General features: G+C 45.6%; 2 protein-coding genes across 2 annotated transcripts; both read left to right on the forward strand.

The window, feature by feature from the left end:
• The first annotated feature begins 4944 nt into the window (after positions 1 to 4944).
• On the forward strand, positions 4945 to 6692 carry LOC135389228 (keratin, type I cytoskeletal 10-like). The gene is made up of 2 exons (XM_064619294.1): positions 4945 to 4962; positions 6222 to 6692. Exons 1-2 carry the CDS (start codon positions 4945 to 4947, stop codon positions 6690 to 6692), a joined length of 489 nt encoding a protein of 162 aa, XP_064475364.1.
• A 4170-nt stretch (positions 6693 to 10862) lies between these two features.
• LOC135390075 (telomerase reverse transcriptase-like) lies at positions 10863 to 19689 on the forward strand. The gene is made up of 2 exons (XM_064620085.1): positions 10863 to 10914; positions 16621 to 19689. The coding sequence occupies exons 1-2, from the start codon at positions 10872 to 10874 to the stop codon at positions 19437 to 19439; spliced, it is 2862 nt and encodes a 953-aa protein (XP_064476155.1). The 5' UTR covers positions 10863 to 10871; the 3' UTR covers positions 19440 to 19689.
• The last annotated feature ends 43 nt before the right edge of the window (positions 19690 to 19732 follow it).

The following is a 19732-nucleotide window of genomic DNA, read 5'->3' on the forward strand; positions in this document are numbered from 1 at the left end:
TTACGCTGCAAATGTACATCATAATATAAATTTCTCAGAAATCAGTTTCAACTTATGCTCATCCATCAATATCTAACTGAAAATAGTGCGTTTTGTCGCCGGTGTTAGGCCTAGTGAACACGGCGATCACAACGAAATCGTAACAAAAACGGCGCTGTGCTGTACAATATTATTTTTAACAGCTGGATTTCATGGATATAAACATTCTTGCCTCTTATATTCCAACTATTCATGTAGATTTGTTTAAAAATCATACCGACAACAGAATGTGTCCCAACAGGTGGTTCTGCCGGCAGCGGTACAACGACGGAAGCAGACGACAATTCCCGACGTGCCTTACGCTCCCTAGGTGGCGCTTATCAAATTTGCACCAACAATCCACTACTTTTGGAGATTGCGAGAGGTATCCATTTCAATCCCATCCAATCCACTTGCCACCCAAAATGGCGCTGCCCATGTTGGATAGGGGGGGGGGGGCAAATAGTGAGGATAGGCTGATTGATAGCGCCCCATATTTCAACACCTCATTGGCCGGAAAGCTGAAAAAGTGGGTGGAGCTTCAGGTATAGGCATGACCCATTAATGGCCAGACTCCCTTTTAATATACGGCTCTGCATACATCCGTGTTGGCGCGCCACCTGACGGCGTCTTCCGCGAACGGGCCGCCCGGCTGCGGCGCTCCTCACACCAGACAATATTCATCTAGCCACCATACCGGTTCGCTGGATTTCTACCCGGCTACATCCCATAATTGAGTGCATTGAAAGTACAACTATGAGATTTCCAGCAAGCACATATTCGGGCATCTCGATACCTCTACCAATCACATGGATCTAGTGCGAGTCACGAGCACTCACAGATAAAATTTAGCGCGAAGGACATGATTAATGAGGAATGATTAAAAACCTTGGTTGAACGACGCAAACGAGCCGACTGGGTCTTAAAGGTGAGCAGGGCGGAAAGTAATTGAATGCCTCTCTGCAATAACGATGCGAACCAATTTGCATTGCTTTCAAGAGAAGTCTTTAGAGGTCTGTAAATACAGGCCTACTTCACATACATGCGTAAAGAACATGAGCACTGCTGCGTTTGAAAATCGGTGCAGTAATTTCCAGTTTAAAAAAAATTGTTTTCATTATTTCTAATATTTCTAATTTGTTCAAAGTGCAAATTTTCACTTACATCATTGTTGCAGATAGCCATTCAATTATTCTGAGCCTGGACCACAGGAACTCTTTAGCTTTTCCGACGACTGCCATATTGCGATGAAAGTGGTTCATTGTTACAGAGGTGAGAACGGGTAAGACTAATAATATCCGCACCCGCACGGCACCCCCGCAGCTAGGATCAGCGAACGCATCCGCAACGACATTAGTTCCGCGCCGAGACTACATGGGGGGTGATGGGGGTTCCAGTCCCCGCACCCACTGTGCTGTCTGAGGTCTTAGCTGGGTTTTTCGGCAGACTTTCCAGACGAATGTCGACATAATTCCCCCTGAAGTCAGCCCAGGACGCATACTAACCCCCTGCCCTCGATTCCTTCCTTCTTTCCAGGTCTGTACGCCGCTCATGGCCACAGTTACTTCGCGGCGCTAACACGGAAATAATGCGAAATAATGCGGAAATAAATTTGTGGGGAAAGGACCTACATGATAAAAATGTGTTTACTTGTGTGTGTACAAGCTGCTCAGACACATTATTTCATCCCCAGTAGTCCAATGATAGCAGTTAAAGGAATGTAATTGGATGACGGTGTTCGTCACCATTTTGAATTCCAAGTGCGCTCGCAAGTATGGCTCCATCTAGGAGACGTCGGCAGAGACACTAATTCTCACTTGCGGATATAGAATGCGAATATTGCGCCAATATCGAGCGGCTTTATCGGCATTTTATCCGCATTTTCAAACTCCATTTATTTCTAGTTTTCATTTAGTTTATTTCCCATTCAGCACAATGGGCGGGGTCGAGGAAAAAAGTTACAGAGGCAGCTTGTCTCCGGCCGACATTAGAAGGAGGCAGCATGTATACCAAAACGAGTGTCACGGGAACAATGTTAGACACATAACTATGTAGGATATAAACAATCGAAAAGCATACTAAATATCATAATGCTACATACAACAAGAACAAATGGTACTATACGTGGTAACATTAGAAGTATTGACAAATTGAAACATGACACAGCTACAAATATCACAAACAAACAAACAAAAACGAAAATGGTTTCGAGAAAAGCCTTACTGTTTCGCAACCACCTTTACCATTCGGCAAGTATCTGCAGCAATTGCTTACGTGAGGTGTGCACAGTATCTACATTAAGGTCAATGCAATGGTTTAGAATCCGCGGTATAGTGTATTGCGCAGATTCCGTACGCCATAATTCGTACGAAACGTGTGGACATATCAGTCTTCCCATCGTCTATACCGGGGTACATATATAGCTTCTGACGAAGACAAGTCACGATGTCACGAAGACAAGTCTTATGTTAATTATAGCTTCTTTTTTTTTTTTTTTTCAGTTTCCTTCTTATAACAGTGAAGTACCCTTACGTCGTCCAACTTAAATAGCATATTTATAATGGTATATTTCTTAAATAAGTCAGCTGTTACGAGCAACAAAATTGTTAGTACACATCGCACGTAATGCCTTTTTCTGTAAGGTATACATTTTGTTCTCATTTGAGATAGTGGTTGTACCCCATACTAAGCGGGCGTATAGTTCAAGTGAGACAGGAACAGCGAGTTGTGCAGGGTGAATTTGACGCTAGCAGGAAGAAGATAACGTTGCTTAGAAATTATTCCGGTGATGTGATGTGATGTGATAAAGAAAAAAAAAATGTGGATGTGAGTTTCGACGATGTCGAACTGGCTACCCCAGTACACTTACACACAGAAAGTACAAACAGATGATGAGATGATGAAACAACAAAGAGATGATGCCCAGAGAACAGAGATGATAATGGAGCTCAACATGTAGTCAATTATTCTAGTAATCCTGGAAAGCTTAGTGATTACATGATCATCCCAGATCAACCGAATATCACACATTTTTAAAATTTCCGTCCAAATGGCGCGCGGATCCTCGGATATAACCGTTCCCGTACTTGTACCACGCGCATCAAATTGCTGGCGTCCTCGGCTGGGTTCGAACACACAACCCTGGGATAAGCAGGTGTGCATTGCCAACGGATCCAGGAATGCTGATCTGGGAATTTAAAGTCATGCAGAGTGAGCAGCAAGCGAAGACATTTGTAAACATCAGCAGTTACCGGTTGCATCTACGAGACATATTTATTCGTCCAAATTTCTTCTACTCTGAGTTCTCAAACACTCGTAACAATACATGCAATACATTTTGTTAATAGGGGGTCTTAGTGCGCCCAAGGATACATGGTGCCACCGATATCAATCCCGAAAAAGGATAACGACTGATGAGTGGGAAGGACACATCCGTGACCATCCTTCAGCAAGTTCGTTACGAAATGTTCTCCCTGCTCGCACACTGATATAGGAACCATGCATAAATACACCTAGCGGCAAGCATGTCCAATCCTGTGATTCATAATTTCATGTTATAAAGCAGGATACATAAAAAATGGCTCCTCCTTCAGCCCATCTAGCTCCGAACCAAAGTTAAAGATGATTTACTTGGTTACACAGTAAGCAATCGATTCACGAACGTGGCTTTGGTTAAATATAAAATCGTACTGCTAACATAGGGGTACCAGAGCTGAAGAGTAGAGCAGACATCCAAGCGGCTTTGTATTTGCCTTCTGTTGCTTCAGTACAGGTACCCGCACTGAAAAGTGAACTGTCGCTACCATAGGCGGGGAGTTTTCAATCTGCCGGAGGGGGCCGGGGCACAACCCCCCCCCCCCCCCCCTCATACAGAGAGGTCGAGCATGGTATCAGGAATTTCGTGTTGTGACGTTATGAGACGAACTTTTACAGGATTCTCATCATCACTCGCATGCAACACGCGATCGATTCTTAGGATATCCCTCGAAACTTTCATCTTGAGTGTCAGCTGGGCAGATTCCCGGAGGGGGGCCTGGTCCCCCCTAAGAAAGTTTCGGGGGTGCTCAAGCCCACAAGCCTCCCCGCACTCGGCGCCTATGGTCGCTACCAAGCGAACCCCCAAGCAGTAGTTTATGAGGATGAAAAGTATGCCCAGAGCAATCTGGGCAGGACAGCTGTCGTGCGGATAATTTTAATTAGGTATAGGTGACACTTCCGGAGTAGACTCTCGCTGATTTCCGGAACAGAACCGGTTTTCTATGTGTTCACTCACACGTTGCTTGTGTACAGAGCATGATTGCATATGTTTATCCCCAACTCACACCGCAATTAAAGGACAACATACGGAAAGTCGCCGTCTCACGACACGCTAATGCCCTCTCAATCACTTTTCCACAGACAGGAACCGATTCAACCTTGCTCGGATTGATGCAGAAATCGGCAACCACATTTGAGAGCTCCAGGCAGATACGGGTGAATGACTTTCGCATTTCAGAGAACAATACGCTCACGGTGAAAGCTCGCACACGCTTATTGGACAACTGCATTGCGCCGTAAGTATGGCTTTTTTTTTTACCAGAAAAAGTAGTAAAATGCTGAGCCTGGATCGGAAAGTTGTAATCTCTGAAGCGGAACAGCCATTGTCTCTTTTGACCACGAGACCGAAACCGAAAGTATACTTTCACACGTAGGAAAACGTCCGCATAATGACAGACAGGCAAAGTGGAGAAAAAAGAGAAAAGAAAGAAAGAAAGACCAACACACTGGTGAAAAAGAGCGAAAGTAAATTTTGCCAATGCTCGATGAACAACGCCATCGAGCCAAAGCGTGTTTCCTCTCATCGGTGAACGGGTATATATAAGGTGCTGAGTGTTCTTGCAGTCGTATAGTTGTTGCAGGAACCTCAGGGAGCACAGCCGGTTCGAGATGGCATTCTTCTACAAGGTGAGTTCTATGGTCTGTATGGCGAATTGACAGGTGTGAGCCGCGGTGCGCCTAGGAGAATTACCGCCCGAAAATGATGAACATACGGGAGTTCATATAGTATGTCATGGAAGCCTTCCAGCAGTATCTCGTTCCGATCTACTGACGAATATATAGTTTCGTATCGTCAGGAAAAATTCCTCCGACATATACGCTAACCCGTTAAAATTTTACGAAGTCAGAAATGAAAGCAACTCTTTCGCTATCAATATGTTCACGTTTTGCGAAGAACCAGAAGCGCTTCAACGCCAAGTGCTGCCTGGAAACAGAGCACGTCTTTCCTGAGGACAGCAATTGCTTCGTCACCAACTCTTCACTGTCATATAGAAGGACGATAAACGGCTATGCCCTTCAGAAATAAGATAACATCGTGGATCTCCAAGGTTTTGCAGGAGCCTTGTTCCAAACCAGCAGAGGACATTATTATTCTACATATAACTCGTGATTGCATGTGAACGGTAACTGAACGTTAATCTCAACCCGCGATAATTACGCGGTGGACAAAGCTACTTTGAGGTCAGTTCATCGAGTATTACAATCATGGGAGATTGTTTGTGACGTGCTTACTGAAATGTTAACCTTCTCCTATACACCGCCTCACGGAGAAGGGCACCTTTGCCACAAGTGATGAGGTTTCGTACTAGCTTAACAACAGCGACAACAACAACTTTATCTTATGGTGATGACTGGGGAGTGGCCTAACGAGCTACATAATGTATGTTGAAACGCGCTCATAAGGAATTTCTTGTTTCATGTATAAACAACGATCTCTGGAATGTGGAAAAAATCTCTTGATGTGGATGGTTGCAATAGCTGGTGGGTATTATTGTACCCGTTGAATCCAAGAATCCAACTGTCACGATAGCACCAGCGTGAAATCCTTCTGCGAAGGCACCGAATTAATAAATAATAATCGATGCCAAATAAAACAGCGTAAACGCGAGCATGCTGGTGGACAAGATCCATGAAAGCGTGACCTTATAGGTCTTTTGAGCTAAGGTTGTGTCGGTCTGTCTAATCCTCGAGCCCAAGCTCAGACTTTCATCGTCATGGAAGGTTCGCCGGTTTCATCAGAAGTTCTGGCCACGTGTCTTATAGGAAACAGTTGATATGTAGCTTTTGAAAGGGTTGTGACTTTATAGGAAACAATCTCTGGATATTATCACTAGTTACGCACTTTACTTGTGCTTCCTACATAATGGAACTGTGTCACTTTACAGACAGCCCTCCTGTTCGGCCTGACTGTAGCCATAGTGAGCGCGCAAGACGGAGACTTTGGTGGCGGTGATTTCGGTGGCGGCGGCGGCGGTGGAGATTTCGGAGGCGGTGGCTTTGGCGGTGGAGACTTCGGTGGAGGAGGAGGAGGTGACTTCGGCGGAGGATTCGGTGGAGGAGACTTCGGTGGCGGTGGAGGAGGAGGAGATTTCGGTGGTAGCTTCGACGGTTCCGCTCCAGAGCCTGTGACTGTTCAAGCGCCACGAAGCAAGCGATCGGTACCAGTCGATACAGCTAGTGCGGAAACTACGGCGCACCACCGCGTGAGGAGGGGAGGGCACGGCTACGTGGGGCCAGTGTACACATTCGTGAAGACGGATCACGATGGCAACTTCAAATGGGGTGCCCGTCATCTTGTAGGCAAAGCGTACGGTGGAGGCCATCATGGCGGAGGACACGAAGGTGGATACTTCTAAGCACAACGACGTTGATGGACACGAAAGAAAAATGAAAGCGGAGTTAACACACTTTATCTTGTATGCTATGAGTTTTGTTCTTGATTCTTTCACACGGAATTAAAGGGGAGAAATCAGTGTCAGAAATAATGGTGGCAGGGGCTTGATATGGCATTCATAATATACTTTACGGAAGGCGTCAAGCACGCTCCGACTCCACAGAAATTCATCGTTGGAGCTGGAACCTTTTTTACCTGTTTACGTATGCCCATCTCTTAGGAGCTCTTAACAAACCGTCTCTAATGATTATATGGGAGGAACGTTTAAATGGGAAGTGAAACGCCCCTGCATATTTTTATTTTTGCTTCTGGCTTTGACGTGTTGTGTAACAAAATAACATGAGTTATTGGGAAGGAACGACGAGAGGTGTCTGATCTGCATACCTTCCAGAAACGCTCCACGCCTTCAACGAGCTCGTAAGAGAACGAGGGAAGTCGACGTCGCCTCGTGACGTGCACGGTCCCGGTGGGAGGGTCCATGATGCTGAAGCGCCGTAGCAGAAGCAGAGGAACTTTCGGCGGCAAATATGAGCTTACGGTTGCTCCCTATGAAGGAATGACGTCACGCAGGCCTGCTGACGTCACACGAAGAGATCAGACCGTGGTGTTTTGTAAATTTTATTGCGCAGTGACAATACGCTGCACAGCGAAAATGTTGTGCATGGTGGCTGCTGATAGAAGTCCTGATGAATGAAACAGGGTTTCGGCCATGTTAAATGTCACTTCCTTTCTGCTCTGAAGTAATGCGGCAGTCAAAATTTTCTCAGTAGGAAAGACCCGCACGCCCTCAAAACAATGCCTGTTCCTCAATTGTCCCTTTATTCTAGTGTCTTTCATTGTGGTAGCTCATCATGTTATGGTTTATGCCATAGTGAGCTACAAAGTTCAGTGAAGGCCCAGCCGAATTGAATCGGTTTAACATCGGTTTCTCGTCAACATAACAACACACACAACACAAACACTAAGCCACCATAAAGACATACTGCACTTGAGTCGCTTAATGGTAAGTCCCCTGCAAAACACTTCGGAGACTGCAAAACATTAAGAAACACAACAGCGCAGGAAGAAAAGACAGGGACGATGAAGTGACGAGGACAAGTGCTATGTTCTATTGATTGATTGATCTTCTCTTCTGCGCTACTGTGTTACTTGATGTTGCACCAACCCGCCCAATCTTCGACGCTCTTCAATTTCACAACACTAGCGTCCACAAGAGGCTAGGGTTGGCACAGCCATTACTAACGTGCTCTGGTTAATTCGAAATGTGCGTGCCTGCCCTATTGCGAACCTGCAGAGTCGACGTCGTTGGGCGCTTCAGTGTGATACGAGAAACGTTCTGCATTAATATGCTCCGTCTGACCCGAACTTCTACAAAGGTGACCACCTTCAACACCGAGACCGTGAGGGGACCCATATTCGAATCCCTTCATCGGCTGGGCTAACCGCGTGGAGTCGGCACAGGGCGACCGCCTCCTGACCAACCTGCCGCCGGACCGGCAGGCAGATCGCTAGACAATGACATGTCACCAAGTATTTCCGTTTTTCTGCGGGAATTCAGGAGGATTAGTGAATAACCACCACCTTTTAGGGATGCATATATCTTTGCAGCATGTTCTGAGGTAAATAACACCTGAAAAGCATCACCTAACATAGATAGATAACACCTAGCACGTCTCTTTAAATATTAATACGCTTCACGTGTTGAATGTTGAGTTAGAGATGCACGGTTGCAATTCCGTTTTTGAGCTGAACAGGACTACAGGTATAAGCAAGCAGCTTTGTTTTCTTTGTATTCGATGTCTATTACCCATTCGGAGGAACGAAAAAAAGTTATATTTATCAGCATTGTCTTTCTTCAATGCGTAAAACAGGGCACCAAAGGACACCTTGTTCAAAGGTCATGACATTTGTTGTATTATTCCACTCACGACACACACGGTGGCGGTATGGCTACCTTAATGATAAAGAGAAATAATACTGAAAAATGAAAACATGTCGGCATTTCCTGCTACCGTCCGAATGTTTGTGCCTTCAAGAGACAGATGCTACGGCCATGTATCTTCGGTAATATTGTTCCGTTGAGTATTCGGAACCTTAAACTGTAAAATTGTCTTTAAAAAGCGGGAAGTGCGAGAACAGCGTATAGCCCCACTCAGGGCCACGAAAAGTTCGTTGACCGTCCAGATATAAGTGGCGACCCACTAAATAAACGTGTCACATTCCGTGGCAGAAGACACGACAAACGTTGCCAGACTACACTATTTTGCTCCCCTATTTCAGCTGCGGATGACTTCCTCGCCTCGGTCGCATCGCACGTCATTACGTATCCGTCCAACCGTACGCTTATACACTCTGCGAGATGCTTATGCTTTTTAGAGCGTTACATTGGCGTAAGATAAGCTTAAGATTGGTATGTGCGTGGTTATATTTGCTCTTATATTGAAGGTGATATTGAATGTTTGTTTTTCATAGTCAGTTTTCAGAAGGCTGGAATGCAATGAAACGGAATCTGTATGAAAATAGGAATCTTTTACACAAAAAGCCTTTACACAACGCTCAAAGAGATACTGACACATTGTACTGCATGCCAGGGAACCGAGGGAAGAAGAATTATTTTCGGCACAATACATACCCTCTAAGGCACTTTGGAGTGGCGCTCTGACGTCAGAGGAGCAGGAGCCACGGTCATTCTCATTGGTTCTCGTAAACACGTGAAGGGTCTGCTGCCACTGTTCGCTGCACGCCACACTTGGCAGTGATCCATGTTCTGACGTCGTTGCAGGTTGTGTTTCGGTATTCATGGTACCGATTCCCTACATAGGTTCACATAGATACAGATAAACGTCGACGACTTGCTTCTTTCCGCGCCAGTAAGGGCGCTCCGCCGATCTGATGTCACAACACGACAAAAGGAACTGGGAGAGATGACGAGCACTCTTGTAAAATCAGGAAAAGTTCGCTTCCCAAAAGAAATATATTGTGAGACAGTTCTTTTTTTTCTTCTTAATGAACGTATAACCCCCCCCCCCCCCCCCCACACACACACACACCTGCAAAAAAGAAAAAGTTCGAGGTTCCTTCTGTGATGCTGTGAGGTGATGCTGTTTGCCTGATCCTGGCAGCTTTGCCTGATGCATTATATACAATGTCTTCTAGAATGCCTGAAAGCATCTTATCAATCCTGGATTTCTAATTTCGTTTAGCATTTCCATACGGTGTTACTCCATAACGTCTTTCACACGATGCTGTGTGAACCATTTTGCTAACGTAAAGATACATGTATTCTCTCGTCCTACGTGTACAAGAACAATGGAACCACACGATCCTTTTTTACAAATGTATGGGACATGTGAAGGCTAGGTATAAAACTGACTGGATAATCGGAAAAGATTCAGTTCTGCGGCGTCAGTCTACGATGCCAACTCCTACATACTAGAGTCATTGAATAGCTTCGCTACTGAAGCTGTTCAGTGACTCTACTAGATATACCAGAGATATACGCATGCAGGAATAGCATCATGATGAAAGAAGGAAGTCACTGAAAAGGTTAGCCAGCTGTACGACTCGAACCCATATCTTCTCGGATGTGGGTTCGAATCCTACAGCTGGCAAACATTTTCAGTGACTTCCTTCTTTCATCGTTAATTTCTTAGGCACTTGAGGCTTTGTATGTATTTGTCCTTTCTATGCGTTCCAGACTCAGAACATCAATTCTCATCATAGCGTCATTGTCATTTGTCATTGTCATTTATGTTTTTCGGTTCCCTGTTCTCTGCAAAAGCATATTAAACTAATAAAATAACATAAAAATAAAACAATAAAAATAAGAAGAAAAATCCAGGGCCTGAGAAGGTTAAACACGCAATATCAGAAAGCTAGTATAATTGAAGCCACAGAAAGAAAAACTATTTTTATTTGTTAAAATAATAATCAAAGGCCAATTCGAAAATTATTGGTTATTAAAACAGGACTACTAGTTGCCTCATGTCGGAAGTGTATTCTTGAACGCTTATTCGCCTGGTTCACATGCTCCGGGATTCCGAAACCGTAACTCAGCACCTACTGCCGAACGAAAAAGCCCTGCTGGCAACCGTGGTAGAAGCTTTGTAGCCCAAACAATCCGTATCCGTATCCGACACAGATGGCGGGAAGCGCCGAATGGCTGCACGCCGACATTTGGCGAGGTAATTGCAACTTCTAAAGCTTATTTTCGGTAATGAAATGAAGTCATGCACTTTTTGTGGGAGTTAAGATGTTGTAGACCACATATAGTTGAGAATCATCACGTATCAGAGAGCAACGGGTGCACGAAACAACGATAACAGGCATTTGATAGGGCATGTTGTATTTGCATTAGCTTATTGTTGGAGGAAGCGAAGAAGCGGCGCGGGAAATTCTATTCCTGTCAGCTGCATTGTCAGTGATGGTGAGCACGGGTTTTGTTACGACTAAAGAAGCGTTAGGTGGTCAATGTAAATATGTATTCTGTTCTAACGGAACAAAGAATGATGACAATAAAACTTGTAGAATTAAAGTAGCTAAGCTGGCATAAACAAGTTTCGCCCGCATTCGGTGCTAATTCTCATGTGCGAGTTATTGTTGAAATACCAACTGTCTGAGAACTTCGTCATGCTTGTCTCCTCACACCGCGTCTCGGTTTTTGTTCCTTAGTCTCCTTAGCGCCCAGCCCTTTCTGTCGACCAAGTGTTGTAGCCCTATTTAAACGTTATTTCGAAACGGTAGAACGGTGTATTTAGGATTTCGTCACGAGGGAAGGGCACCGGCTGCGACCACCACGGTTTATTTAAAGTCACTGGATGTGGAAAGATCTCATTGTAGGATATAAAATTTTGAGTCACAGACACAAACTAACAGATGCCTTCCCTCTCTGAACGTTCCAGACAAATCTCCTATTTCTCTTTTATCCCTCGTTTAATCTCTTCCCTAATGACTAAGCTCGATAGAACGAAAAAAGGTTCTAAGCCAAAGGGCAACGCCAACAGGACTATTTCTGCAGAAGATACGCTTGTCCGTGTATTTACACGGCCGACATCCCCACGAAATGTTGTATAGACCTGTTGCTCTGGGCCAGGTGGCGCAAGTGAGCAGCAACATTAGCGCCCCAAATTATGCAACACTCCCTAGTTTAGCAGACGACGCGGCACTTTCAAATACACGGTCCCGAGTTGTTCGCAGTTTTCAAGAAGCACCGCTTTTTCTGTGGATTTCCTACAGGTTTTGTAGCTTTCCTTGGCACCATACCGTTTGAAACATCATGCAAAACCCGCTGATGAAACTCCTTAACGTTTGGATCCGTGGCCGCTTGGGCCAGAAATGGCGCTGTGCAAACTTCAGTGCAACAGCCCTATAGTGGAAGAAAAAGCAACGAACCGCTCACGGGGCGAAAGTTTCACCGTCTGCTGAGTATTCGTACACAGCAGGCGACACTGTTCGCCCTATCGTCTGCTACGGAATATGCAGTGTTGTACCCGTTACCGAAATATGGTATCGCGATACCGATACTCGTTCCTTGAGTAAAAAGTATCGAAATACCGATGTCGATAGTTCTTGTTAAAGTAACGGAGTACCGCTACCGTTACTAAAAAATAATAACGCGGTACTTTACCCGGTACTTTTGTTGAAAATACAAAGTTGACGCAACATAGAAGTCTCGCTTACGTGCAGAGGCGCCGCTAGCTATTGTGGTACAGCGCCCCTCGCGGAAAGCGCGCGCATAGTCATGCTGTAGAGTGACGAAGCGAGCGTGTTGTGTTTGCGCTTAGGTATGGCTGAGATCTTCTGTGCTGAATTTGTTTGGCTCGCATGTGTTAACACACACTTAATAATAATTGGGAAATTTACGTGTAACGGGATTCTGCAATATGACTAGCTACATGCTGCACATGCAGCCAGGTATAGAACTGCGGATAATCTTGAGCACCTGCTGTGCTCAGCAAGCCTACACGCTGCTACCTGAGCTACTGAGACCGGCAGTGCACGAAATGGCAATCCATATCATGCAGTGTTCAGCATAGTGGGCATTTATCATACTAATAACTCCTATTCCCTACAGTAAAAGACGAAGCAAGAATACAGGGCTAAGCAAATTCATCAGCACAGAACTCATGTGGGACATATGTCGCCCATGTAGGGCACAAGTGTGACCAGAATTCGAGTATTACGTATATTTACTTATTTTTATTTATACACGTATTATTACGTGTGAGATGTTGTCCATTGAGACAGGTGGCATGACTAAGACGGCTTTCAATGACGGCGGATGATGATTGACTCCATGTCTGCACCTAGCCCCGGAAATCCTTGTCACTGAGGATCACATGGCTCTTTTTCACGTGCTTCAGGAAGTCAGAGTTCACAATGATGTAGAAATGTGTAGCCCGCGGCCACCGTACGGTTTCGAAATACGGTAACATGCCCTCTGTCGTTCGATGCCTCTTGTGAGCCGCGTCCACGCCGTGATCTCCTTGGTGGTATGCATCAGGAAAGGCAGTGGAAATATGAAAGGGCTGTTTGCAAAATTGTTCGTCTTGCTACCGACGCACTGCATACGACAGTTCTCTTCGATGGTATCTTCTTTTCACTTGGCTGCAAATGTTTGTACTCACCTCATCGTGAAATAAAATGTGCCGCACATTGTTTGTTTCTAGGCGTAGATGAACTTATTCAATCCAATGAACTGTTGTGATCCAGCGTTCTCTCCTATCCTTCCCGTGTGGCTTTCCGAGGAACGAGTAAATGGTTATACAAGGCGTGGATATCATCGCGTAGCCGTTGTTTGCTGTTTGGTGTTTTGGTGCTTTATGGCACAAAAGACATTGTTTGTTCTGCCTAAATGCAGCCCATCGATTAGAATTTTCGTTTTTTATGGCACAACATACGAAGAATTCGACAAACAGAGAATGCAGTAGATGTGAGCGCTAACGAGCCAGCGAAACAGAAGAGAGCTATCGCCATCGCGACAGCGGATATATGCGCGCTCCCGCCACAGCGTGGCGCTGGCGTCGCTCCAAAGCTGTAGCAAACGTTGGCTGTAGCGCAGCTCGCCTATAATAGCAAATTGGGAGAAGACAGTTTTGCAGTAAAAGGACAGCATATTTATTATGTAGCTCGGACACTTTGCTTGATTTTTATCAATAGCTGGTTCTCAAAGTCGTCTTCTGCCATCCTAGCAGGCCGTGGCCTCTCCGGCAGCGGACAGAGACCGATATGACAATTACAATAGTGTCAGGCCCATACATACCGTTGAGTCCAATGACAAAGGAAACCTAGGCGAAGTTACAACATCACAGTACATATGTGAGCGTGACTCAGTGCGACACGGCAGCTTAGCCGTGGAATTCAGAACGCATTGTCCAGGTCTTGGCCTCTGTTCGTTGACCTCAACGCTTTGGTTGAGCACAGCATGATTATGGTTCCTCCAGGTTCCAAGAAAAAAAGTGAACATGTGTTTGGTATAATTCCCGTTACGGAGCACGTACGCGTGACCACAGACGTCTTGTGGAGCGCACGCGGACCAGTGACAATTAATAGGAGTAAGAAATATGATTAGTGAGCAAAGAGGGGAGCATTAAAAAAGTATCGGTAACGACACGGAGATCGCGTTACCGTAAATTTGTAACGGAATTACTTTTCCGACACCGATTTAAAAAAGTATCGCGATCCGCACTGCGATACCGAAAAAAGTATCGATTACTGTAACGACGTCACGTACAACACTGAAGATATGTTGCGGCTGAATCGCAGGACATCATTAAAAGAGTACGAAAGGACATGACGTTGAGGTATCGTGCTTACGTGGAAGCAGAAAGCTATGGTTCCTTTCGCATCTTCCGCTGGAGTATTTGGGGAAAATAGCTCGTGTAAAAAATGCAAAAAGCCCTTCTCGCCGAATGAAGGACGACGTTACGTGGACACCAACATAAAAGGAACAGGATTCATTCCTTATAGGAAGGGGGCGCTGGGCAAATAGCGCTCTTGTACGCGGTTCAGGTGTGTATTGTCATCATGCAGGGAACTTACCTATACAGGTACTGGGGTGGGTAGCAATAGTGCTACTTTGTATTACAATACTATCACTGCAATACTTTTGAGTATTTGCATTATGTATTATAATACTCGGATGCCGGACAACTGCTCACCGCCTCTTTCACCACACTTTTATGCGCACTCGTGTTTTTATGTGATGTGATTTTATTTCCCGTTTACGGCGCTCATATATTTTACTTTTTTATGTTAGCTGAACTTCTTTTTTAGTTTTTTAATGTTGAAGGCTTCCCGACAACACGCTTCCCGAGGGACACATAAACGACACGGTCACAACACGACGTGTCGTTTATTCTCCGGGTTTTAATTAGGGATGTCCGGCAGAGACTGTTCTTCTTCTGGGCCCAGAAGAACAATCTCTCTTCGAAATATCGGCGGCTCCTGTCCTGAGGCAACTCCCTTCATACTCATTACTGGTGGATTTCCTAGGTATATTTGAGGCAGCGTAGAAAGCTAACGAAGAAGTTCGGCTAACATAAAAAAGGCAAATATATGAGCGCCATAAACGGTCAAAGAGGTGGTGAGCATTTGGCCGGCCTCAGCAGCTTTTGGTGAGTAATTGTCCGGTGAGCAATTGTCCGCGCCCCATAATATTATTTTTGGAAATTATTTGTATCTGTATTATAACACACTAAAGCCAGGTATTAAGCGTATTATAATACTTTGACCGTGTAATACTTTCCCAAAGATCGCAAGTCCGACCTGCTGAGTGTCACTATCAGTAATTTTTCCTGTCCCACAAACATTTGTGCACGAACAAGGCCCGTATTATTCCCGTGCCCGAAATTATCCCAAAGGGAGTGACCTCGGAGCCAGATGTTACTGGAGGCTTCCCCGCATTCCTTCCAGTTCAGCATCCGTAAGGGTGAGTCATCCCATTGCAAGCCCTTTGTCGTATGAAAGAGTTCCTACAGTACAGCCCCTGTACTCTGTGGACAGTCACACACTTTTGAACGGCCCACATATTATCCTCCATACTGGACGAATTCAAAACTCTGCCACACTGAGAGCAAGCTCTTCAGTGTGATCGAACTCATCAGCGCTATCTCATCATATTCGGAAAGGCCATGCACTATAGCGGACTACCCCTTTGAGAACATGCTCAAAATGTAAGCATCTGAAATAAAACCTGATTGGAGAATGACTGTTTCGATAAGTGATGCACAAATTCTATATTTCTGCTTTTCTTTTCATTCCCTTCTCCCCATGTTGTGTATCAATGTATTACTAGTATATTACTCGTGTAATGCACACAAGTATGGTATTATGTATTATAATACGTCAGAATCAAAGTATTACGCACTAGTATTATGATACCGATTACTAGGCAGCATTATGTATTAGTATTATAATACAAAAGATGAGTATTACTGCCCACCCCTGTGGAGGGCAGCCCCCTTTGCATGGTTCAGGTGTGTATTGTCATCAAGCAGGGGAGCTACCGTACCGGTTCCTCGTTACTGAGTGTGGTGGTGTACAGATGAAGTTACGAGGGTCAACTGTGAGCCGTACAAGAAGTTCTATTTTAAGAATGTCGCATATCCAAATGTAAGGACAAAACTCGCAATAAATGTGTCTGTGTTGGGTCCCAAAATCCTTCCAGGTTGCCTGTCAAAAGGAGTCTGACCTATAAGAACGGGACGCCAAATCAGAATGATACGCGGTCAGCCCACACGCACACGTGAAAATAAGGCGGTCCATATCGCAGTGTCACCAATATAGTTTTAAATGCAAACGCTTTGCGGCAGTGCAACCAGCTTGAATAGCGACGAAAATAAAACCATTGCCAGATACAATGACATTTATAAACCTGTTCTACCCAACAGATGTTCCGATCACCGAGGTCCCGGAGATTCTGCGGCAGCTTTACACACCGGTCGCTGTCCTGACAGACGTTGTAGAGCGCATAGCCAGCTTGACGGAACCCCAGAAGCGGCAATGCCAGCTCATGAAACCCAAGCTAGATCGGTTCATCGTTTCGCCAAGGGACAGGCCCGTTCCTGTAAGCATAAACGAAAAGCTCGATGGCATGAAATACGAACCGTTTCGACGCCTAGCCTCGGACAAGGTGCGTTGGTCTCCTCCAGACATCTTCCACATGTCTTGGTTCAAGCTGTCGATCCGGAACGTCTTTTTTGGGCGCAGAACATTCAAGGACGTTTTGGACGTTGTTGGAGCAAGGCATGCTTTGAACATCTTAACTAGCTGCGTGTTGTTTGAGCGTATTGGGAGCGACCAGTATGTTCAGTGGACCGGCCCTCCGGCCTCAAAGAAGACCCTGATGCCCTTGAAAAGACCGCCAATGGCTTCGAAACCGTCGGGAAGTACGTCTTGGTCTACATTGGAGCTCCGTACACTGAAAAAGCTGAAGAAATACAAGAAGCGGACGAAGAGCGTGATCTCATCCGTGACCGAAAAAGACTTTCGTGAGTTAACTAAGATAGACATTGCCAGGATCGTGTACGGTGCAAGCTGTGCGAAGAGGCTTCGGTCTCAATACATGCTAGGGTCACCTGCAAACGCGCAGAATGCTGCGGCTCTTCTGGAGAAAATCTTCTGTAAAGAACCGTGGAAGTCATTAACGAGCGAACTACAGTCGCTGAAGGCCGTGCTGAGGAATCTGCTGAAGAAGTACAAGATTTGTAATAGCGACGAGCTTCTGAACGAGCATTGCAAAGTGCTAAAGTGGGATCCTTACATACTGTCAATGTGGGACCTATGTGACCACTGGAATGATACGAAGAGTGTTGTAGCTTTCCTCTACGCCTTCATGTTACGTGTCATTCCGGACGACATTCTGGGTACAAAATGCAACTGGCGCCGCTTACTCAAGAACTTGTCTTCTGTCCCGACTTTCGTGAAACATGACGTCGTAACCGTAGCGCACTTCACTCGTGGAATCAAGCTGAACCACATCCCGTGGCTGCGGAAGGTGCAAGATCATGCGCTCAGAGATCAGCTGATGCACATCATGGTGGCGTGGTGCGTCAACATGATGCTTTGTCTAATCAGAACGTTCTTCTACGTGACGGACACGAGGAAGACTAAACGGAAACTGCTTTACTACAGGAGATCGACGTGGAATGACCTGAATAACACCTGGGTTGCCCGAAACGAGATGATGGTTCGCGAAGAGAAACCGAATCCAGTCTTTCTTGGAAAGGGCCGTCTGCTCCCAAAAGACTCTAAAGACGTGCGACTGGTGGTGAAGATGAAGAGAGACGAGAAGACAGCTCTGCTGCGAACAGCCAAGGTGTTAATTGCGAGCCTCAAGGACGAAGAAGTGGAAGACCTGTTTACTCGCTGGAAGAAATATGTCGTCGCCTGGAAGGAAGCAGGGAAGCCAAAGATATTCTTCGTCAAGGGAGACATCGAGGATTGTTTCGGTTCACTGAATCACGACATAATACTTGACATAACGAAACGGATATTTCGAAGACACTCGGTGTCGCAGCTTGTCTTGAACTGCATGCGTCTGCAAGTCCTTAATAAAAAGCGTCTCGTCAGGACTCCGGTTCAGATCCTTGCTTGGAGGACTCTCACCAAGCCTCTGAAGGACACTCGTCGCCGTAGCCTGGCTGTAAAGATTCTAGTGCCGTTACTGTCAATCACACCGTCCGAAGGCAAAGTAACCGAAATCGTGCGGGACTACCTGAAACAGTTCTACGTCCAGCTATGCGGGGAAACGTATAAAATCATAAGAGGTGTGCCACAAGGATGTATACTCTCTGCTGACATCGCCGACGTTTATCTTCAAGAGCTGCAGCGAGAATGCCTCTCACCGTACGTTCGCAGACCAACAGATATGCTGCTCCGATCAATGGACGACTTTTTTTTCGTGACAGAGAACAAAGACACTGCTGAAGGTTTCCTGAAGTGCTTCAACGATAGCTTCAAGAAGTACGGCCTGTGGGCAAATTCGTCCAAGATAGAAACGAACCTTGCGAGCGACAGTTCCACGCCTCAACGCTTCGCTCATTACTGTGGGTTCGCGTTCGACAGTGAGACTCTGGAAGTGTTTCAGGATTTCGACAGCAAGTTAGAACCCTTATACTGCGTAGGGCATCGCAATGCTCAACAAGGGTTAGGACTCTTGAAGTTCTTGGAGCCGTACAGCTTAGCCTTCTCTCCTCTGGAGTTAGACACGACGGTTAATTCCGGTCCGCGGGTGCAGGAGAGTGTGACGCGACGCGTGGCCGAAATGGCAGACCGCTTCTTCTGCGCAGTCAAGCAAATGAAGTTTGTCAACGAATTCTACGTTTCGAGGGTTCTTGTGGGCATGGTGGAGAGTTTCCTCGCTCAGATGGCTGGGTTCAAAAACAGTGGCTTTGTGGAACTGAATTTGGACCTGGATGACCTTAGGTGTATTTTCGTGTTTGTCTTCAAGAACAAGACGCCGAAAATGTATAAGGACGTGCTCTTTACTCTGAAGAAGCGTCTTCTGCAGATGAAGAAGAAAAGTGGACACCACAGGGTGAAAGAACTTGAACGTTTCGCCCATAGGTGCTTGCTGCGACGTGCTCAAAGAAGGATTGTGAGCGATTCCAGGGGGCAATCTCCCCAAAACGGCTGTGAGCGATCACCAGAGCCTTCCTGTATTACTCTCAGTTCGTGTGATTCTCTTGAAGTCATTGATTTGGATTGAAATGGTAAACTCGAACCAGATCCAATACTGGCTCTCAAAAGCTTGAAATGTCTCCTTTTACAGCGCGTTCAGGAATCTATCGTCGCATGTTAAAACACAGTGCAATACACAAACTTAGTCCACGCTATGTGTTTCGTATGTTAACGCATTGCTTTGTAATGTGCGCACTGCCCACAGCTCTACTGTAATTTAAGTTGATGCTCGTTATTTCCTGTTCCGTAAATAAATTATGTTCCGCACTGGAAACCTATTCTTCGTGCTGTTTGTGTTCGGTTGATACACGGAAATTTTCT

The sequence above is a fragment of the Ornithodoros turicata genome, chromosome 3 (assembly GCF_037126465.1).
Source record: "Ornithodoros turicata isolate Travis chromosome 3, ASM3712646v1, whole genome shotgun sequence".
Taxonomy (NCBI): Eukaryota; Metazoa; Arthropoda; class Arachnida; order Ixodida; family Argasidae; genus Ornithodoros; species Ornithodoros turicata.